The sequence below is a fragment of the Mchenga conophoros genome, linkage group LG8, assembly GCF_057382185.1.
Source record: "Mchenga conophoros isolate Kocher_MC1m ecotype Shallow Benthic linkage group LG8, M_conophoros_male_GT1.1, whole genome shotgun sequence".
Lineage (NCBI taxonomy): Eukaryota > Metazoa > Chordata > Actinopteri > Cichliformes > Cichlidae > Mchenga > Mchenga conophoros.
In genome coordinates this window covers 22,573,965-22,597,613 of record NC_140533.1, presented here as the reverse complement: position 1 = coordinate 22,597,613, position 23,649 = coordinate 22,573,965, and the positions used below count along the sequence as shown (strand labels likewise).

The following is a 23,649-nucleotide window of genomic DNA, read 5'->3' as shown; positions in this document are numbered from 1 at the left end:
AATGAAAACAAACGCTGTTGTCACAGTGATGTACACTGTCTTGTTGATATATATGTATCAGTCTAATAAACTTAAACCTACACCATCCTCCCTATTCTGGTATTCTAAACAGTACCCGAAAGTAGACTGCTTGGTCGAGTTAACCTCCTGAACTATCTACAACACATGGTGAAAACCTGAAATTAAGACAGAGAAGACTAGAGGTGAGACATGATCATTACTGAATACTGATGACAGATTTAGATATATTTTCATAAACCATTCATTTGCCACATCAACAAACAGCATGGCAGGGCAAAATATTTTTTCTAACATGGCAACCTTTAAAAAGTGAAAGGAGACAGAAAGACAGGTGAGAAAGAATAAAACTTAATTGACTTTTTGATGGCATTTTACACACAGTACTGGTACAGTATCTAGAAAATGTGGGAAAATACTGGCATCTTATACAATACAGTACACTACTTCTGAAGAAATTATGATGGGACCATAAAATAAATTACTATGTACAATAATGGATTTCTATATATTTTACATCAGATGAAAACGTTTGTTGTAAGATTCAGATAATTATTTGTTAAAAGCGAGACATTTTAAATGAGAATAAGAAAATATTTCTTTGTGCCCCCTCTCCCTGTTAATGCCCTACCTGGGCCCCTGGCAAAACTTTGCTAGATCCGCCCCTGCACAGTTACCAGCTGTCAGCTACTTAGAAAAGGATCCTGGTGTTATTTGTCAGAAACAGTTCATAACTTCCCTTCAACTCATTTATGTCACCTAAAAGGTAAACCTGTTTCTCCATCACCTGTTCAGCTCTGATGATTCAGTAAGGACATCTCCTGGTTTCATCTTCATGTTTCCCTCTCACCAGATAACCAAACCGACATCATGACCAGCTGCTTTTGCAGCTGTGGCTCCAGCAAACATCAGCTGATACTAGAAAGTGATATTACATAAATTCTAACAACAGCTGATCAAGCTTAAACGTGCTGCTGTTGTTTAGCGCGACATCCGCTGGTTTCCTCTTTCTGGCACAGAGTGAGCGATAAACAAACAAGAGAGACGATCAGCTGATCATTGATCAGTTTCATGATTGAAGTAGCAACAGGAGAGAGAGGGGAGAGAATGAGAGAAGAAGAGGCAGCTGTGCAGCAAAGACACAGAAAAACTCCAGCTTTGTGTCTTTTTCATTGTAGCTGAAGTTCGAGACAAACTGCTCCTTTTCAGCTCAATACGAAACGCGTGATATTTTCTCTGAATACCAGACGATTCCGTTTTTTTACAGGAGGGTTGGTGTTGGGGGAAAACTCTGTAAAAAACCCAGGAGAAATAAAGACACAATGAGACAAAGTTACTTTCTTTATCAAACGTGTACACGGGTGAGCTGCTAAGAACAACTCACAACGTGTACAGAGGCTGGGCACTTTTTATAGGAAAGACAGTGAGAACAGGATAAGAAAATACAAAACAGATAAAATAAACAACTCCATATGTGGCGCTAGTCTCGTCAGCAGAGAGCTGGGAGAAAGCTGTGAGAGATAAAACAATCTAAAACAATATGTCCCAGAAACAAGATGTCTTTGCTGGGAAAGTCTAAAAAGATAATTCTAAACTAATCTAACCATAGGCAAAGGGCAGACAAAAGGCATCTTTGTACATTTAAAAGAAGGTAAAGAAACATAGAATCATTTTTCCTGTAACATATTCCCTCCTGTTTTAACTTATTTTAAATGTATACAACAATTGTCTGTAAAGGTTATTTATTAAGCATCTTTAGCAATTTTTAATTTTCAAAATGTCAGCATAGCAGAAATGGAAGTCATTTGGTCTAAAGAATAAAACAAAAGAAAATAATAAAAAGAAAAAAAGAAAATCATAAATGAAATAACAAGTGGAATAAACAAGAAAAAATAATAAAACTAAACTACAAAAAATAAAGGATAAAAACCTTATATTTAAAATGATGAAAACCTTATATTTAAAACGAAAACTACAAAAAATAAAAGGATGAAAACCTTATATTTAAAATGAAAACTACAACAAATAAAGGATGAAAACTTTATATTTAAAATGAAAACTTCAAAAAATAAAAGGATGAGAAAACACACACAACACTAATATGAGCAGTGCTATCATGATGAGACCTAGAAGGAAAAATGGCTTTGCTACAGCAGCCAGCCATGAACCGCTGAACAGCCAGTCCAGCCAGCCTTGTGCTGTAGCTGCTCCAGGTGTGTGGTCAGTGACATATTTTTGCAGAGCGGTCAAATTCTGCAAAGCTTCATAAATGTCTCCTCCAGCTTTGTATCCATCAGGGATAAAAGTGCAACATGTTTCCCCGATCAGCTTGCAAACTCCTCCTTGTGATGCTGTTAGCAGGTCTAGTGTCAGTCTGTTCTGCAGCACCATCGTTCTGATGGCCTGCTGTTCTCCTGCTAAGGCGGTTCCCAGGGTCTTAGTCAAGTTGATGTGTCGTAGCAGAGCATATCGGTTGATTTCCACATGATCCCGCACCTCGGCAACTCCAATGCCGGGGATCAAGCTCTGTAAGAATTTCACTCCTCCTCCCCAGATGCGAAACTCTCCCGGCACTCCAGTGTCCACTGTAATGCCGAAAGAATTGGGTGAGGCGATGTCCACTTCACGTCTCTGTCGGCTGCTTGGGTGATGTGCAACACTTTGCATGAAGAAGACGTGATCTGATAATTGCACCAGGGCGCACAGACCCCCCCAACCTTCAGGGAGTGACAGATAAGCCTTATTGCCACATAGGAAGTACCAGTCAGCCAAAACTCTGGTTCCTCTACTGCTGGGTGCCGTCCGTGCACATCCTGTCTGGTACTGAGTCTTTGTTTGTAGTGGCATTCGGTAGCTGTAGTCGGAGCGACAGTTGAGGCTCATCAGCGTCGTGTTACTGGCACAGGTGGCGTTGATTGAACAGGCCATACACTTCCTCTCGTTCCTTGGTGGGCAGAAAGTGTATATGTACTTACATAGGTGAGTAGGCAGCTCCCCCACTGCCCGCGATCCATTGTTCATCACACATACTGGCAGTTGTGATGCGTTCAGTTTGTTCAGTAGAATTACATCAGGCAGCGGGTCTGAGACTTGGGGCCAGGTCAGTAGGTAGGTCTGTCCGGAACAGTTCACATTTGTGGGTGATGATGACCTCCAGGTTGCTTTCGCTGGGATGCTGTAGTTGGCTTTGGACCAAAGAGTACCGTAGCCTGGATGTGTTGCCAGGCCCAACAGGCACCAACTGCGATCTTCAGGTATGCTGTACGGCCACAGGCCAGACGTCTGTGAGGATAGGGGCATATGGGTACATGCATAGCAGTCAGTTTTATTATTCAAGTGAGCTGTAGTGTTCATAAACTGCCACCAGAAGTTAGTGGCGTAGCCATGGGGAAACTTGGTGTACTTTCCTTTGTCATACAGTGTCTGCCTTTTCTCCATATAGCGTGACTTGTTGTCCCTCACGGAAGCAAAGGTGAGGAGCCCGGCCATGGTCAGGGCCGCTGCAGTTGTTAAGAGCCACCATCTCATGACGACAGGACACACCCTCCTGTCGCGAGTAGACCCCCCGGCCAGGAAAGCTGACCCCTCCACCGGGCGAGATCACAACAAGTGGGCAAGCCTGCTGTCAGCTGTGTTTAGATGGCTTCACTGACTCGCCTGCAGTGACTCTGATGGATCCAGGATGGTCGTTCCGCAATTTTGCAAGTGGTCGGTGTAGTGAGGAGGACTTGGTATGGCCCCTCCCACCTGGGTGTGCTCCAGTTTTTCCTTTGGAGCACCTTGATCAGAACCCAGTCACCGGGCTTTAGTCTGCAAGACACTGGAGAAACATCATCAGGTTGTTGATTATGTACAATGATCTCTTTGTTTTCTAACAGCTTAGACATCCACTCTGCTAATGTGTTTTCTCTGATTGCTTTGTCTATTGGTTGACTGGTGATGGGCAGTGGGAACGGCCTGCCATGAATGATTTCAAATGGAGTTAGTTTATGGGAGCCTTGTGTTAAGCGCATCCACATTTTCACTAAACCCAAACATTCAGGCCACGGCCTTCCTGTTTCTGCCATGCATTTCCTGAGCCTTTGTTTTATAGTGCCGTTAGTTCTCTCTACAAGGCCTGCGCTCTGAGGGTGATAAGCACAGTGGTGTTTTATGCTGAAACCGAGTGCTTCAGAGACCTTAGTGATGACATCATTTACAAAATGAGTGCCGTTGTCTGATCGTATCAAAGCTGGAATGCCATATGTGGGTATGAAGTGATTGCACAGGCATTTTGCTACTGAAATTGCATCTGCCTTTTTCACTGGATAGATTTCCGGCCACTTTGAGAACACATCTATAACCACTAGGGCGTATTTCGACCCTTGACATTCGCTTAGCTCAATAAAATCCATATGAATTGTGTGGAAAGGGTGAGGCGGAGTTGGAAAACGGCCTCTTTTTGGTCGCAGGTTACCCTGAGCATTATATTTTTGACACGTCATGCACGTTCTGACAAATTGTTTTGCTGAAGTTTCAAAATTTACAGTGTAGAAATGAGAGTTGACAATACAGGTCATTCCCCCCGATGACAAATGCGTACAGCCATGAGTCACTAATGCCGCCATCTTGTGGAGCGATTTTGGCAACACTGGCTTGCCATAACACATCATTAAATCGTTTGTCAGAACTGCACCGTGTTTTAGCCATTTTGCCTGCTCTGCTGTGCTTGCTGCTTTTTGTTCACTTTGCAACACATCCAGTGGAATGTGATGTGTGTTTACTGCCATCAATGTCATGTTTGTCTTTTGTGCCGCCTGTTTTGCTGCTCTGTCAGCAAAATTGTTGCCTGTAGTAATAAAAGAGCCATCAGTTTTGTGTGCTGCACATTTACACAATGCGAGTTGTTGTGGTAAATTTATTACAGTCGGCAGGCGTTGTAAGAGGCTGGCATGCTGGACTGGTTTACCGGTTGATGTAATCATTCCTCTGTTTTGCCAGAGCTTTGCAAAATGATGCACAGCAGAGAAAACATACTGGCTGTCTGTATAAACGTTTATTTGTTTATCTTTGTGTATTTCACATGCACGAATAACAGCTATCAGCTCAGCGCTCTGTGCAGAATATGAAGAAGAAAGTGGTTTTGCTTCTATTATTCTACTGTCTGTGGTTACTGCGTAACCTACACAATTTCGGCCTGTGTTGTCTTTAGAGGCTGATCCGTCCACAAAGACATCAGTAAAACCAGCTTGTGGCTCAGCATGGATGTCAGGGCGGGGTTTGGTGTCTTTGTCTAATTCTGCATGGCAGTTGTGCACATCTCCATCAGCTGGTGTGCTCACTAGAGTCCCTGGATTCAGTGTGCCACATTTTTCCAGTGTGATGTGAGACTGTGATAGTAAAATGCCTACATACGATAGCTGTCTGGCATGAGTCAGGTAAGAGAGATTGGCTTGCAGCAGTATAGATGTGACAGCATGCGGGACCTTGACAACTAGTTTGTGCCCTAAGACAATGTCTGCTGACTTCTTTACTGCTTCTGTGGCTGCTGCACAGCTTTGGACGCAAGTCGGCAGGCCCGAAACTACAGCGTCTAACTTACACGAGTAGAATGCTAGAGGGCGCTGTTTGTCACCAAAAGCCTGTGTCAGAACTGCCTTCATGTAGCCGGCCCCCCCATCAACATGCAGCACGAAAGGCTTGTCATAATCAGGCAGGGCCAGGACTACATTTGTTTGTAAAGCCACCTTTAGGTTAGTAAATGCTGTGTCTGCCTCTACCGTCCACGTTATTGTGTCGCGCAAAGCGAGGTTTTTGCCATAAATCATGTCTTGCAGTGGCTGAACTGTTAGTGCATACTCTGGAATCCAAGCTCTACAGAAATTACACAAACCTAAAAAACTCATCATCTGTTGTTTTGTTTTAGGTTTGGGTGTGTTTTGCACTGCCAGCTTTCTGGTTCCCAGCAGTGTTTTGCCCTGGCCTGTGAGTGTGTGTCCGAGATATGTAATGTTATCACTCCACAGCTGCAGTTTGTGTTGTGAGACTTTGTGGCCCTGTTCAGCCAAATGCTGTAGCACAGCAAGTGTGTTGTCTTTGCACGCCTGCTGTGTGTGACCGGTTATTAAAATGTCATCTACATACAGCAAGTATTGACCTAACTGTGGGAGCTTACAGCTAGACATTGACTTCTTTAGTGCTTCTGCATAGAGGGTTGGGCTATTCTGAAAACCCTGGGGCAAACGAGTGTATGTGTACCTCTGACCCTCAAAGGTGAAGCCAAACAATGGCTGTGAGTCTGGATGTAGTGGAACTGAGAAAAAGGCGTTTGAAAGGTCGATTACTGAGAACCACTGTTCGTTCGGTGTGACCTGATTTAAAATAGTGTGTGGATTAGCAACCACAGGTGGGATTTGTTCAGTCACTTCGTTTATAGCTCTCAGGTCATGTACTAGACGGTATGCACCCGCGGTAGCTTTTTTAACAGGAAAGATAGGAGTGTTACAGGTGGCTGTCTTTGTTTTTATTAAAATTCCTGCCTTCTCCATGTCTGCTATCACTGGGCGAATGCCATGTCTAGCCTCAGTAGTGAGTGGGTATTGAGATATCAGTGGTCTGTGTTTTGAGAGAGGTTTTACTCTTACTTCATCTGCATTTTTTATAAGGCCTACATCAGCAGGGCCTGTAGACCAGAGAGTTTTAGGCAGCTGAGCTAGTGCTGCCTGGTGTCATTCAGTCAGTTGTGCGTGTGTTTCAGCGACATCGGTTAGGTGTACAGCAGGCCTGACTGTGACCAACCAACCCAGTGTGTATCGGAAACACCCTGTCCGGCGGCCTTGCAGCCAGCCTTCATGAGTGTCTTCCGTTTTTTCATAAGTGTCTGCTTCAACCCTGGCTAACACATTTCCTAAATCCTTCCAGTCTGAATGATAGTTATGCGCTACAGACACGTGTGGCTTAGGCATGCGGTTCAAAGCCTTCACGGCTGCTGATTGGATTACTGAGCACACTGCATTTCCCGACTTTGTGACATACAGGTGTTGTAAAGTCAAACTCTGTTGTCCTAGCTTCCACACTTGCTGATCGTAAAGTGGGTCTGGGCCTGGAGTTTGTTTAAATCTCAACGTGTTGTGATAGTCAGTGGGTTTCTGGAAATAGGATGTGGGGGGTGTATATTTGCGGGCCACATTGTGTAGCTTTGTGAGCTCGGGCAACTCAAGAGTCCAGTAATAATGTGGGACACCGTAGCCTTGAGAGAGACACACGTTGCTGCTGTGTGCCGTGTTAATGCTATCTGGCTCTGGTGTGTTGTCATTTAGCATGCATTCAGCAATCATGCCATTCTCTTCCGGTACCACGCCTATCTTGAGTTCTGTCAGAGCGTCTCTTCCTAGTAGGTTTACTGGGCATGACGGGTCATATATGCATTTAATGAAGCACCTGCGGCCACTTTCGGTATGCATTAGTTCTAACGGGGCAGTTAGTTGTTGTACAGTGGTGTGGCCTGTGGCTGACTTCACAACTAATGTGTCTTTTGAGTACTGTAAGTTTTTAGGCGGCTGCCTTAAAACCGTTTTACATGCTCCGGTGTCACATAACATTTGGATTGGTTGCCCGTTCACATGAATTAGCAGCATTGGTTTGTATTCTGACCCTAATAGCAATTGTTCTATGTTAAAAACTTCCCCTCCCTCATCAATGTTCATGTCTTGTGTGTTTTCTAGTCACATGTCGCTGTTCTCCATAGATTCGCCACTGTTTTGCCTGTCATTGTTTCTCCTATTATTTTGTGTCTGTGGCTTACTCCTGCAATCTCGTGCAAAGTGACCTTCTCTCCCACAGTTAAAACAGGCATTGTCTTTGTTATATCTGCTGTTTCTGTTTGGGTGTTTGTGGCCTTGCTGCCGATTGCCTTGCTTCCCTCTCTGCCTCTGATAGCCTCCCGAAAACGGTTGAAAAGATGGTCTCTCAAACTGATGGTTCACAATCCTTTTATTAAACAGCCGTGTATGTGAACACACCGTAAGAGCTACAACATACAGAATAAAAGACTATTAGTAAATCAAACAGTGTGTTACCTTTAACCTTTTGACTTATTCATTAATCACAAATTAATTCTCCTTACCTTACATAACAAATAACACTAAAACTTGTAAATTATTGCATATAACAGGGAAATCGTTGCATCGCTGCCTAAACATGACGAGGTACGTTAGCGCCCTCTAGTGGGTGAAAACTTAGCCTTTATGCTTAGTAGCGGTCAGCAGCTATATGCTCCGTAAAACAACAAAATACATATCTACAGGACAAACTTTGTTACAAACCTTGTTCCCTCATCAACCAGGTGCTAAGAAACTGCTTTCGACTCAGTGTTGCACCTTAATAGCCGTTCTTTTTCCCCATTCCCGTCCATTAACCATAGAGCACACCTTCTCTCTGTGCATTAAAACTCGCGCTTCTGCCATATGGTTTACGCCACTTGATTTACGGCACCTTGTCGCTCTGTGACTTTCAAAATAAAAGCATTCACTCCAACAATATAATAGCCACTCATAAGTTTACAAAACACTTTACCAAATATTAATGAGGTCATTTACACTCCCACCAAATCATTAAGAGCTTAACTGGGAATTAACTGAAGCGATAATGATTTCCTAATGAAGAAATGACCCGTAACCATTAAACTGTATGATAACACATAGTTCCATTGAACCTTAAACTTTAGAATACAGTTAAACAGTCTCTAATAGCAAAACCAGTTTCTGCACTGGGCGTTCCACTATAGAACGTTTACTTGAACATTGTCCCTTCTCAGTCTTCCTTTCTCCGAAGCAAATCCTTACTTTTCTTACAAGTCCGTCTTTGTCAGTTACTGTGTCCACTACACGTGCTAATCTCCATTCATTGCGGGGTAGATCATCCATCTTCTCCATGACAACATCTCCAACTTTCAAGTTTCTCCTTGGAGTGTGCCATTTCTGTCTTGTTGCGATGTTGGATAGATACTCCCTTTTCCAACGTGACCAAAACTGTTCTGATAAGTACTGCACCTGCCGCCACCTTTTACGTGCGTAAATATCCTCTTTGATGAATGTGCCTGGAGGGGGCAGGGATATCTTTGATTTCATAGTAAGCAGGTGATTTGGCGTCAAGGGCTCTGGGCTGCTTGGGTCACTTAGGTTGTCCACCGTTAGAGGCCTGCTGTTGACAATCGCCATTGCCTCATAAAAGAATGTCCTTAACGATGCGTCATCCATTCTGCCAGATGAAAGTGAAATTGTGAAGCGCAGAATGTTTCGAACTGTCCTGATTTGTCTTTCCCATACACCTCCTGTATGGCTTGAATGAGGAGTGTGCATTTTGAAGTCACACTGCTTCTCTGCAAGAAATGTGGTAATGCGATTGGAGTCCACTTGTTTTAAAGCTTCTTGTAGCTCATTTTTGGCTCCGACAAAGTTGCTTCCTTGATCGCATCTAATCTCACTGACTGCTCCTCTTATGGCTATAAAACAGCGGAGCGCATTGATAAAGGCGTCTGTAGTCATGTTGTCCAACATTTCTATGTGCACTGCTCTGCAGCAAAGGCATGTAAAAAGAAGTCCATAACGCTTGTGCTCTTTGCGAGCTTGTTTGGTTAGAAAAGGACCAAAACAGTCCATTCCACAGAATGTAAAGGGTGGAGATGGATCTAAGCGCTGCGTTGGGAGATCAGACATCTTTTGTTCCTCTGTGCCTCTTCTGAGTTTGCGACACTTCACACAGTGGTGTATAAAATTTGCTACGGCCTTGTTGATGCCTGGAATCCAAAATCCATTCACTCTGATCTCATTGATTGTAAAACCTTTCCCTTGGTGCTGCACCTTACTGTGGAAATGATCTATTATTAGTTGAGTGACATGGTGACCTTTTGGAACTATCACTGGGTGTTTCAGTATTGAGGAGAATGAAGCATCTTTAAGTCTTCCTCCCACCTTAAGGAGTCCATCAGTATCAAGAAAAGTGTCCATTTGAAACAGTTTACTTTTGTGTGGAAGTGGTTTCCCGTTCTTTAGCAACCTTATCTCCTCTGCATATTCACTTGCTTGTGTGTCTCTTAGAATAACACATTGTGCATTTTGTCTTTCTTGTACTGTACTGTGGCCTGTTGTTTTGTCTCCCTTGGCACAGCGAATGAGTCGAGCTATGGCTTGGGTGGCTTTGTACCATGAGGAAAACTTTGTTAACTTGTCTGATAAACCTTTTTTCTCTGTTTTGAGCGTGTTCAGTGCCTGCACCTTCTTAACCTCTGGGTCTCCAAGTGGTATGTTCATGTCGATGTCAGCAGGTGGAGGTATTTCCTTTTCCCATAGAAGCTGTGGCCCTTTGAACCAGTTGGATATGATGAGCTCACTTGCACCTGAACCTCTAGAGGCAATGTCTGCAGGATTTTCCTCAGAAGGGACATATCTCCACTGCTGGGGAGAGCTGTTGAGCCTTATCCTCTGAACTAGTAATGGAGACAACAGCAGCGGTCAGTTCGAGTCTTGGTATTGTTGTTACCTTGATGGGAGCAACTCTGGTCTTTGCTGTGACTAAAGCACAATGCACTTTATCATCTTTGTTTACATGTCTTAAGTACGAACACTGACCATAGCCGTATGAACTTGCATCAGAAAAGTGATGCAACTCTGTTTTTACAATTGGGCCAAAGTCTTTAGGGACATAACAGCGTGGTATTACGATTTTCTCTAAGTTCTTCAAGTCACTGTTCCAGTTATCCCACATTGGCCTTAATTCGCTTGGAAGGGGATCATCCCAGCCTGTGCCTTGTTTGCATGTCTCTTGAAGCACTCTTTTGCCTGTTAGTACAAAAGGAGAGATGAATCCCAATGGGTCATAAAGGGATGCAACCATAGATAGGATGCCACGCCTTGTGGCAGGTTGAACATTGGGGTGAAAACGAAACCTGAGTGTGTCTGAGCCAATGTGCCAGTGAATGCCTAGTGCTCTTTCAAGTTTAGAGTCATTAAACGCCAGGTCACATGCTTGCTGTGGGGAGGCACGTTCAGATGCTGGAATGCTTTCTAACACAGTTTTGTCATTACTTACAAACTTGTGTAGTCTGAGGCCACCTGACGCACAGAGTGTCTGAGCCTCCTGAGCGAGCTGTATTGCTTCTTTGACACTTGGAGTGCTCGTCACACCATCGTCCACATAGAAATCCTTCATTATAAATTGAGATGCAAGAGGAAATTGTGTCTCGTTTTCTTTAGCAAGATACTTTAATCCATAATTTGCACACCCTGGTGAGGACGTAGCACCGAAAAGGTGCACCTTCATCCGAAACTCTTGGGGCTCAGTGTTCATTGCGCCATTTTTCCACCATAAAAATCTTAAATAGTCTCTGTCTGCTTCATACACGTGAAATTGGTGGAACATTTTTTCAATGTCACATAATAATGCAACTTGATGCCTTCTAAACCTGATGAGAACACCATTAAGGCTATTCAGCAAATCTGGGCCTGACAGCAAATGATCATTAAGACTGGTACCTCTGTATTTTGCGGAGGCGTCAAACACTACTCTGAGTTTGTCTGGTTTTTGGGGGTGATATATCCCGTGGTGAGGAATATACCATCTTTCTCCTTCTTTAGCTTCATTCTGCACTTCCTCTGCATCACCCCTTTCCAATATTTCACTCATGAACTTTATATACTGTTCCTTGTACCTTTGGTCTTTTGACAGTTTGGTTTTGAGGCTTTGAAGCCGCACAGTGGCCATTTGCTTATTGTCTGGTAGGAGGGGTCTCTCCTTAAATGGAAGTGGCATTTCATAATGTCCTTCAGTGTTTTTGTAAATGCCTTCCTTTAACATGTTGAGAAAGAGAATGTCATCTTGAGACACTGACTTGTTATCCTTGTCGTTATCCTTAAAGTCAGACTCAAGGACCTTGATTACATCAGCTGGAGTCACTAGGGGAAGCTCCTTAACTGCAACTCTGTGACACACAGTAGACATGCTAGAAGAGTCACCATAAGATGATGTCGGGCCTACAATACTCCAGCCCAATGCTGTGCGAACTGCATAGGGTTCGTTCTCGCCTCCTAAGATTACCTGCTTTGGAGCTAATGCCTTAGAGCAACTGTAGCCAATTAAAAGGCCGACTTCACATTCTAGCTGTGGAGGAATCTCGTTCCTTATTTCCTTGAGATGATTCCACCGCCTTGCCGTTTCACAGGTAGGAATGTGAGAGCGGTTAACTGGTATACATTCTTTAGTGTAAGCGGGAGGGAGTTCAATCATTTCTGAGGAGTTATAGCCTCTTACCTTGAGACCTGAGATGCGTTCGCTTGGCACAACAACATCCTTACCAAGCAGTGTAGTGAGCTTCAACCTTATTGGGGTAGCCTTAGCTTGGAGGTTATTAGACACATCTTGGTCAATGAACACGGTGTCACTTTGCGTGTCTAGGAGGGCATAAACAAGCCTTTCTGTACCTGGATGTTGCTCTGAAGAAACCCATACTGGTAGAATCATGGAGGTGCTCACGCACTGTTCACTGGCTTCTGCATTCAGAGACAGGGTGGTTGCAGCCTGTTCTGTGCTGATCTGAGTTTGTGGCTGGTTTGAGGCTGATTTATCATTGTTATAGTTGAAGTCGTGCAGACAGGTAGGATGTTTTTTCTTACACACTTCACATACAAGTCTGTAATTACAGTTCTTTGCGCTGTGTCCGGGTTTAAGACAACCATAACAGAGTTTTTTCTCCTTTATATATTTCCTTCGTTCCTCAAGCAATATTCCATTGAACTGTGGACAACTGTGAAGTTTATGTCCGTTGTTTTGACAGAACATGCATGGGGCCTTAACATTTGGACCTTTATTTTCAGTCTCAGTTATCGCCTGGGTATGGAGAACACTAGAGGTGGGCCTTTTGTCCTTTTGGCAGCCCTTACCAGTGTCTGTGGTGAAGTTTACAGAGTGGAGAGCCTGAAATGATGTAATCGGGTTGCACATGATCTCTGCTTCAGAAGACATGAACTTGGCAAAGTCCTTTAAACCTGGAAACTTCCCACTTTCTTTCATAAACTGAGTGGCCTGACGATTCCAACTTGCAGCCGCCCAGTTTGGCAACTTTTGAACGAGTTTTTGGTTCTCCTCACAATCGTTGAGAATGCTTAAGCCTTCAATGTGGGGCATGGCCTCGTGACATGTTTGAATGAAATCAGCAAATGCCCTGAATCCTGTGGAGTCATTTGTTTGGATCTTTGGCCATTTTGCCAGTCTTTCTCTGAAAGCCCTCTGTACCACAAATGGATGTCCATACCTGTGGTTGAGACGCTCCCATGCATCTCTGTATGCTTCACTGTCGTTTCTATAGAAGATGCCATCAAGCGTTTGTCGAACTGGACCTCCTATGTATTTCTTTAAGTAGTGCAGTTTGTCAGCAGGTGAGATGTTCCTTTTATCAATGAGAGCAGTAAAGGAAGCTTTCCACTCTATGAATTGTATTGGGTCACCTGTGAACGTGGAGGGCTCTGGCACTGGCAGTCTGTTCAATGCAACACTATCCAGTACTGCTTGTGCTAAGTAGAGGACATCTGTTTGTGGAAGTGAGGCAGACACTACATTGTTGTCAGGGACTTTACTGAGATTAGAAACTGTGGGGGCTTTCTGAGCAGTGTTTCTATAGTCAACATCAGAGGCACTGATTTCACTCTTTATCTCAGTGTCATAGGTCCTTAGTCTAGCTCGTGCAGCCTTTAACTCCTTTTCAGCCTTCAGTTTCTCTAGCTCACGCCTTTGAGATTCGAGCTCCTTTCTTTGCCTTTCTTCTAAAAGCTGAATCTTTTCCTTTTGTTTTTCCTCCTCTAATAACACCTCATACTCTGCTTCTTTGGCTGCTAACTCTGCTGCAGCCTCTGCTCTTTTAACAGCTACTACTGACATTGCAGAGTATGACTTACTGGCAGAAGAGTTTTTACTTGAGTGCGTGACTGAGGAACTGTAAATGGACTGAGCATAGTCTGGCTCAAGAAGCTCACGGAGACGTATCTTTACCTTGTCCCTATCATAGTCATCTATGCCTGAGAGTCTTTCATGAGCAATCTTGATAATGTCTCTGGTGACTGCTTCACATGCGTCTATGAGTCGCCTTGTGCCACTCGAGGGAGTAATGTTTTCTCTAATTTCCATATACAACTTTATGACATTCTCCTTTTCATTCTCTAACATGTCCATGAGTGAAGCAATTTGATTGTTTGTTAAGTCTCCTTTTAATTGCTCTCGTGTTTTACGTACTTGTTTTTTCCATTCATCATAAACTTTGAGAAGCCGTTTTTCTTTCTTGTGGGCCTCCTCCTCCTGATACGCTTGCATTTTTTCAGTAGGCCTCCTTCGACGAACAGAGTGTGGAGGCTCCTCTTCCTCATTGGCCTTGGGATCCTCCGCAAACTCTGTCTCTTCTTCAGATGCTTCCATGCTGAGGACGGGGCAATTTAGTTGACCATCAGATCCCAGAAGACTTTGTGTGGAGCTGTGGAACTGGGACCTCGATGCTGAGCGTGGGATGGAGCTCTTCTCAGCTGGGGGCAAGCTCTTACTGTAGCATCCCCGGTTGAAAAGATGGTCTCTCAAACTGATGGTTCACAATCCTTTTATTAAACAGCCGTGTATGTGAACACACCGTAAGAGCTACAACATACAGAATAAAAGACTATTAGTAAATCAAACAGTGTGTTACCTTTAACCTTTTGACTTATTCATTAATCACAAATTAATTCTCCTTACCTTACATAACAAATAACACTAAAACTTGTAAATTATTGCATATAACAGGGAAATCGTTGCATCGCTGCCTAAACATGACGAGGTACGTTAGCGCCCTCTAGTGGGTGAAAACTTAGCCTTTATGCTTAGTAGCGGTCAGCAGCTATATGCTCCGTAAAACAACAAAATACATATCTACAGGACAAACTTTGTTACAAACCTTGTTCCCTCATCAACCAGGTGCTAAGAAACTGCTTTCGACTCAGTGTTGCACCTTAATAGCCGTTCTTTTTCCCCATTCCCGTCCATTAACCATAGAGCACACCTTCTCTCTGTGCATTAAAACTCGCGCTTCTGCCATATGGTTTACGCCACTTGATTTACGGCACCTTGTCGCTCTGTGACTTTCAAAATAAAAGCATTCACTCCAACAATATAATAGCCACTCATAAGTTTACAAAACACTTTACCAAATATTAATGAGGTCATTTACACTGAGCACACTGCATTTCCCGACTTTGTGACATACAGGTGTTGTAAAGTCAAACTCTGTTGTCCTAGCTTCCACACTTGCTGATCGTAAAGTGGGTCTGGGCCTGGAGTTTGTTTAAATCTCAACGTGTTGTGATAGTCAGTGGGTTTCTGGAAATAGGATGTGGGGGGTGTATATTTGCGGGCCACATTGTGTAGCTTTGTGAGCTCGGGCAACTCAAGAGTCCAGTAATAATGTGGGACACCGTAGCCTTGAGAGAGACACACGTTGCTGCTGTGTGCCGTGTTAATGCTATCTGGCTCTGGTGTGTTGTCATTTAGCATGCATTCAGCAATCATGCCATTCTCTTCCGGTACCACGCCTATCTTGAGTTCTGTCAGAGCGTCTCTTCCTAGTAGGTTTACTGGGCATGACGGGTCATATATGCATTTAATGAAGCACCTGCGGCCACTTTCGGTATGCATTAGTTCTAACGGGGCAGTTAGTTGTTGTACAGTGGTGTGGCCTGTGGCTGACTTCACAACTAATGTGTCTTTTGAGTACTGTAAGTTTTTAGGCGGCTGCCTTAAAACCGTTTTACATGCTCCGGTGTCACATAACATTTGGATTGGTTGCCCGTTCACATGAATTAGCAGCATTGGTTTGTATTCTGACCCTAATAGCAATTGTTCTATGTTAAAAACTTCCCCTCCCTCATCAATGTTCATGTCTTGTGTGTTTTCTAGTCACATGTCGCTGTTCTCCATAGATTCGCCACTGTTTTGCCTGTCATTGTTTCTCCTATTATTTTGTGTCTGTGGCTTACTCCTGCAATCTCGTGCAAAGTGACCTTCTCTCCCACAGTTAAAACAGGCATTGTCTTTGTTATATCTGCTGTTTCTGTTTGGGTGTTTGTGGCCTTGCTGCCGATTGCCTTGCTTCCCTCTCTGCCTCTGATAGCCTCCCGAAAATGCAAGGAAACCTGTCTCTGAATCTATGGTGAAGACGTCAGCCTTATTTTTCTGTTTGTGCACTTTTGTGGCGTGTTCAGCATGTAACAGGGCATCCGGCAGGTTGCCAGTGTTCATTGTGACCCAATGTTTCTCTACATGTGCTCTGATTGGTGGGAGCAGGCCATTTAGAAATGCATTTTTTAACTGCTGCTGGAATGGCGTTGCATCGCCATCGGCATAATCTAAACCTGAATGCTGCCTAAAAACTGGGCGCAGGTGGTCTAAAAAGTCTGATGCAGTTTCATTTTCTTTCTGTTTCACCTCTCCTATTTTATTGTAGTTTGGCTTGGGGGCCAGCTGTAGTTTCACACGTTCATAGAAGTTATGTAGTTGGCCTTCTAAATCAGGGTCACCTGCACGCAGGGGTTGTGGCCCGTTACCGATCACTAAAGAATCTAAAGGATTATTAATTGCCCCCCCAGTGAAAGAGCCTTTCACTGAGCCAAACTTCAAACCTAAAAGATCTTGAAGTACCTGGTACATTTCATGACCGTTTAAATAACCACTGAGTCCTAATTGCTTCAACTGCACTCTTCCATATGTCAAAACCGTCATGCAGGGGCGGGACATCTTTAAGAACATTTTTCCGATCCTCATGTGACCATGGTCTAAACACAAGAATTGTGGGGTGGGCGTCTCTATGCCCCATAGGTCCAGTCGGCTGACCATATCTGGGGTTAGGTGAACTTATTAATGGAAATACTCCTGGGGGGCTTGGGGGGTCAGGCCATATGTCCCTGCCTACATGATCTTCCCCTATATCTGTTTTGGGTGCATGTGTTACTGAAATTTTAGCTAAATCTGCCTGCACTGAACCGTAAGGGTTATTCACAGCTGCATCTTTCTCTGTGTGCTTGGGAGCTGATGCAGAGGCAGTAACATAGGGGGGAGGGGCTGCAGCCGTTGCTTCAGGCACCTCACAGCTTTGCTTTTGTTTTTTATTCTGTCTCTTTTCTCTATTCTCAGCACGTCTCTGTTGCTCTTTTTTCCATGCATCTAGGAAAGTTAATTCATTTGTGCGTTTTCCTTTCTTTCTAAGATTTGTGGTTGCACTTATTTCTTTTAATAAGCTATCTTTGAGCTGCGTTAAAGCTGCGGGGCTGCATGTACCCTCCCACCCAGGACATGACGTCTTTTTAGGATTACGCCATCTCCTTGCGCTGATTTTTCCTGCACCTGGATATTTATTTTCTATCCACTGTTCGTCATTAATGAACTTTTGTGTATACTGTCCATTATTGGCAACAGGTTTTGAGGTTTCATTCCCCATTTTTCCAATTTTTTATTATTTAGTGTATCTGACTTATTTATTTATTTATTTATTTAGTCATGCATGTACTTATATTATTTATAGTATATTGACAACACAGCTGCTATCCACCTTCGCTGGTATGAGGAATGAGAGTGGTTGCTCACACGCCCTTCTACTTTCGGACTATTTCCAAAAGCGGTGTGAACTTTACGAGACGGAACTTGACCGTTCTCTCAACTCACCAGCACTTCAGCGAACAGCAGTGAAAGAAAAACACAGTAGGAGCAGCTCAGTCTCTTATTGGACCGTGAAAATTCAGCTTGCTCCGTTAATTAAAACAATACACACACACATTCACATTCACAGCTTCGACGCGCGCGACCGGAACCCTTATAATAAGGGGAGCTCCCAGAGCTACTTACTCCCTAGACCCAGTCTAGACCCAGCTGGGGGAGCTACCCAGAGCTCCAAAGCTACCAGTCGACGAGCTTCCAAAGCTTCCAGTCGACGAGCTACGCTACCAGTCGACGAGCTTCCAAAGCTACCAGTCGACGAGCTACTTCCGCTATTTTAAATTCCCTGAATTCAAAATGCGCTTTTACGCAAGATTGTGTCAGTGTGTCTGTATCTACCTGGTCAGTGTCGCCGGGTCTGGTCCACCTCGATCGGGCCCCACCACCGTGGGTCGCTTTCTAAGAACGTTGGCCAAGACTCGAATTTAACGCTCTTGGTCTTTTATCACACACCTAGTATGTGAGCTGTCGACAGGCGAGCAACGTGGACTGGTCACGGAGATGGGACACGATGGAGGCGCGCCGGCTCCGAAGGACCAAGAAATGTTGTGTACAGAGGCTGGGCACTTTTTATAGGAAAGACAGTGAGAACAGGATAAGAAAATACAAAACAGATAAAATAAACAACTCCATATGTGGCGCTAGTCTCGTCAGCAGAGAGCTGGGAGAAAGCTGTGAGAGATAAAACAATCTAAAACAATATGTCCCAGAAACAAGATGTCTTTGCTGGGAAAGTCTAAAAAGATAATTCTAAACTAATCTAACCATAGGCAAAGGGCAGACAAAAGGCATCTTTGTACATTTAAAAGAAGGTAAAGAAACATAGAATCATTTTTCCTGTAACAGTTGGAAACTCTAATAACTAACCTTACAAATAAAATAAGATAAAACAAGTTCAACATCAATAATATCAAAGCACCTGCCCAGCAGTATATAAACGCCGTCATGCTAGCTAGTACGCAGTACGAGTTATTGCAACTGACTGTAAAAAGTCAGCATAACGAAAATAAACTCCACCTAAACTTGGTTTATATCTGACCCAGATAGACTGCAGGTCATAACTTCTTACCTGAAGTTCAGTTCACCGCCTCTGCGGGTCTCTGCTCCTCCTGCCTTTCCGTCATCCACCTGCCAGCGTGTTGCATCTGCTGGCCTCCACCACTTGCTAATGTTACTGAATCTGTGGAAGCTCCGCAATAGCCACCACCAAACAACTGAGTTATTTTTACACATCTCCCAGCATCTGGCCAATCCACCACCTTTCAGTGTTTATACCGTTACGGAAAAAACAAAACAAAAAAAACATCGGCCCATAAAAACAAAAAAATCACCATCGGCCCACCAGGCAAATGCCCGGTATGCCCGATGGCCAGTCCAGCTATGCATGCGGTGCTATGAAAAGGTATTTGCCCTCTTGCTGATTTTGTTTTTTGCATATTTGTCAGCCTTACTTCAGATCATTGAACACATTTTATTATTATACAAAGATGCTAATAGAATAAATTAACAAAAGTTAAATACAAATATTTTATTAAAGGGGAAAAAATATCCAAACCTACCTGGTCCCAAGTAAAAAAGGAATTGCCCCAGCTTTTTAAATCATGAATTAACTTTGATTAACCACAAATTTACTAACCAGACCAAGGCCCGATTACTGCCTACTGAATCAAGAAAACTACTGCTGACCAAAAAAAAAAGCCTCATCACATATTTGCCAAAAACATGTTGATGAGCCCCAAGAGTTTTTTTGAAAATATTTTTTGGACTGATGAGAGAAAATCAGAAATATTTGGAAGGTTTGCGTCCCATCACATCTGACAAGCTACTAACACAGCACGTCAATAAAATTAACAGGCAAACATAGTTGTGGTAACGTGATTGTCAGAGCCAATAAGTGATATAGCTATGAATGCTCTGGAGCTCAAGCACACTTTGGTTATGCAGAATTTGGACAAAGATCCAAAACCCACCCCAACTCCACATCTGAATGTCCAAAAAATTTTAGAGATTACAAGATTTTAGAGTTTCCTACTTAATTTCTAAACTACAATGTTGGCATAACTTAAAACAGGCCATTTATGCTGAAAACCCTTCAATGTGACCAAATTAAACCAATAGTAAAAAAAAAAAAAAAAGAGGCAAAGAGTTCATCTGCATTAATGCTCTTGACTCAATCCCAGCTGTTGTCGATGCTTGATTTTAATCTATGGAAATTTACCCACAGAGATGCACATTAAAATAACATGAGTGATAATAATCATAGCATCTTTGCTTTGGATGGTTTAGTTTGCATCATTAATGAGATATTACTGCTCGATCGTCTTTTGCTTTTGATAAAACCACAAAAGGAGTTGCAGAAAAATAAAACCAGCTACCATAATGAGTAAAACTGAGCATCACATATTGTCTCAGTCTTTGGAAAGTACACATAGTTGTTTTTTAAATCTGGTAATCAGAAATCTTGATCATGTCAGTGTTGCTTTTAGTTCTTTGCTTTTGACTCAGTTCTTTCCTGTTATGAAGGTCTTTCCATGTATTCTTCTCCAAAATGTAGTCATGGTTGAGGTAGAAAAAATGACTTTGCTCATGTTTTTCTCAACATAGTAGTTAGTCGTCAGTCATAAATCCATATGCATCCACCTGAGGAAGACAGAAAGGGGGGGAAAAGAGTAGGACAAATATATTATAATTATATATATGTGTGTGTGTGTGTGTGTGTGTGTGTGTGTGTGTGTGTGTGTGTGTGTGTGTGTGTGTGTGTGTGTGTCTTTTTATTAAAATAAGAGGAAGGCAGGTTGAGGACAAAGTTAGAGAGGCAAAGGCTATGATGGTTGGGATCCATCAGATTCATCCCAGTTATTCTTGGATTTAAAACACCAAGAACAGTGAAAACGCTTATGTTTCATGAAGGGAAGTATCATGTGGTGGGTGGCACTGTATTAATCCCTATGGTTCGGACCTTTTGTTTAACTTGCAGAGCAAAAATGTGCTTTTTCATGAAAGGTGTCTTTGACTCTTCATCTTATTTCTGATTCATCTGGGCTGTGTGAGAAAAATCCTGAAAGTTGACTTGCTCATTCTAGAGTTAATTGCCAGGTCAATGCTTCTAAAGCTGTGAATACCAACAATAAGCACACAAATTTCAAGTAGTTTTAACTCACTATGTCACAGGTGTGCAGAGCCAAGAAGACAGTGAATGCCCCGTTGGTTGGTCTGACCAAAGACCAGGATGTTTTATTCAGATTAGGTGACAGTAAGAACCTGTGAGTGAAGAAGAAGCATCAATTAAGCATACACATGGGGAAAATGAGCTACACTTCTATGACAGCAGAATAGGCAACCTCCAAATCCCAAACACACTGTAAAAGAACACATGCATAGAAAATTACTCAGTGTAAATTACTTGATGTTCTTCAAGAAGTCTGGACTTCAGATCATGCTGACTTCTGTTCATGCTGACATTCATGTCTGAGTTACAATCTTATAACAGTTATTCCAGTGATGTTTTGCTTGTTTCTCATCCTTATTGTTCATTTCTAATAGGAATCCCAACTGTATGGTTGAATTAGCTAACAAGGTTGCATTCCTGGGGTAGAGCTGTAAACAACAAACGGGTGTGGCAGCGTGTGTGGAGTTTCAGAGCGAGTGTGGCTGAAGAGGAGTGCGTGTGTGCGGAGGAGCTGTGGCGGTGACTGTGTGGAAGAGGAAGCATGTGTGTGGATACCCCCCCCCCCCTTCTCTCCCTGGACCCCCTCCCAACTCACTGCACATATATATAGCACTGAGGTGATCCCTGTTGTAAATAAATAATCTCCTTTTGTTCTCAAAGAAAGAACTGTCTGCGCGTGAGTCCATCCAGTAGCCATGAAAGCTTTCTTCTAACTATTCATAGCCTTTTTAACAAAAATACTATGTACAGGGTGTTAATTGCAGGCTGACCTGTTCCGCACATATCGGAGGAAGTCCTGGTGCAGAACGTAGAAACGACTTTCATTGTATTGCCCTGAATAGTAGGTCCTTGGTCTGGTGAGGTTAGAAGACGAAATATGGCACACTTGTTAGTCACATATATGCCACAGAAGATATTTTGATTTGTAAAAGACATTATATTAGAAAGATACATTTAAATTACATGTCACAAACATTTTATATGTATGCAGGTAAAGCTTCCATGTACACTCAAAATTTGCATTTGTGAAACAAATGGCAACTGGTTGAATTTAATTTGGTTAAATTCATGTTTTTTTTCTTTCTTTTTTTTTCTATATTATATTATGTTACAGTGTTGACCTAAGATAACAGACTTTGAATAAATTAATAGATTAAATATATATATTTGTATTGATTAATATTTTATTTTGTCCAATTGTTGTATAAATACTGTAAAGGATAATGTATGATAGTACAAATAATCTTAATAACTTTCTCCTCAGTGGCATCATTATGTGTCCCATAAAATAGAAATAGAAAAATAGAAGGTTATAGTGTTTATTTATTTACTGAAAAATAAACAAACATATGTGTTTGGGAGTACAAAACATTTACATCATGATTCAAAAAACAAAACAAGACGTAAACAAATACAGTTGGAGTCTTAATTCCTTAATGGGATAATTGCAACTTTTTGAAAGTGGTGAAAACATTTCTTGATTAATTTTCTTTCTTTTTTTTGCATTTTATACTCACAGTTTATTGCGGTATGGGCCAGCAGAGACCTTTTCTCCTCTCAGAAGAGCCTTTAGCCACTGGAAATCCCTCATCCCCTCTGGAATCAACACATATTTTATACCCTGTCAAAAGGAAAAGGGGAGCCCTTATGTTTATTCTGTGCAGGGAAAATAAGTACGATACAACACTGTTGTCTTTGAAGTTTAAGTACCTCGTCATGAGGGGCAGATTTGTACCCGTACTTCTTGAGCAAGTAAAGTGATGTCGTGATGGAGTGGGCTGTGTGAACATAAACCGATGTTTTGTTTCCTACATCTTCCTCATAACCCTTAGTGATGGCACCATTCGTCCTGCCAGACAAGACAAGAATACATTTTATCAGTTGTTGCTAGCTAAAAGTGCAATACCAATGTCTAGGTGTTGACTACAAATATCTGCCATATATAAACTGCTTGTGGGACAGTGAGCAATTTCATGTGAAGTATCATCATAAAGCAACTCTAATTCGAAACATGCTGGAACATTGTGTAAAGTGTAAATCAAATCAGACTGCAGTTATTTGCAAATCGGATAAACACACATATTATACACAATGGAACACAGAAAAAAATGTACCATTTTAAGAAGAATATTACACTTTGATGGCACCAACACCTCTTAAAAAGATTTGTCCATATTTACAACTGTGCATCAACTGTCTGTATTCTAATAAACCTCCATAACTATTTGGGAACTGTGGTGTTCTGTGTCATCTCTATCCTATTCATCATTTCACATCTCACAAAGTTATTTTAGTAATTGTAGGGTGTGGACTGAAGGCAGACCAGTTCAGCAGGTGGAGAACTGTTGTTGTAATAGTATGTCTTGCTGAAACATGTAATGAATTCCTTAAGCACTGATAACCATAAACCATAAATAGATAGACATTGTGTTCTCATAGAGAGAAGAGAGAGAAAGACTATAATTTTTAAAAAGAGTTTTGTTAGGGAGTTTTTATTGTTTTATTTGATTATGCTTCAAATGTTATGTTATACTTATGTTCACATATTTCACCAGACTCAGTTTTCTGTAGAAACAGGAAGCTGACCCTGTGACTCTGTGTTCATTTACCGCAAGAGATCAGTACAGAAATACACATCCGCAGAAGTTGACTTGCATTATATTATTCTTAGAAATTGACTTGCAACACACACACTTTGTGACACA

General features: G+C 42.4%; 2 protein-coding genes across 2 annotated transcripts in view; both read right to left on the bottom strand.

Annotated features, from left to right (window-relative positions):
* Window positions 1-1,294: 1,294 nt before the first annotated feature.
* Window positions 1,295-3,542, bottom strand: LOC146568760 (uncharacterized). The gene has a single exon (XM_085283417.1). The coding sequence runs from the start codon at window positions 3,505-3,507 to the stop codon at window positions 2,080-2,082; it is 1,428 nt and encodes a 475-aa protein (XP_085139543.1). The 5' UTR covers window positions 3,508-3,542; the 3' UTR covers window positions 1,295-2,079.
* A 184-nt stretch (window positions 3,543-3,726) lies between these two features.
* Window positions 3,727-23,649, bottom strand: part of LOC146568759 (alpha-N-acetylgalactosaminide alpha-2,6-sialyltransferase 1-like) — a 31,481-nt gene continuing 11,558 nt past the window's right edge. The window contains exons 5-10 of the mRNA XM_085285044.1: window positions 22,655-22,793; window positions 22,462-22,565; window positions 21,715-21,798; window positions 20,937-21,036; window positions 18,115-20,415; window positions 3,727-3,838 (exon numbers count right to left, since the gene is read on the bottom strand). Of these exons, the coding sequence (XP_085141170.1) occupies window positions 20,383-20,415; window positions 20,937-21,036; window positions 21,715-21,798; window positions 22,462-22,565; window positions 22,655-22,793 (460 nt within the window). The 3' untranslated portion in view covers window positions 3,727-3,838; window positions 18,115-20,382. The remainder of the gene's footprint in view (window positions 3,839-18,114; window positions 20,416-20,936; window positions 21,037-21,714; window positions 21,799-22,461; window positions 22,566-22,654; window positions 22,794-23,649) is intronic.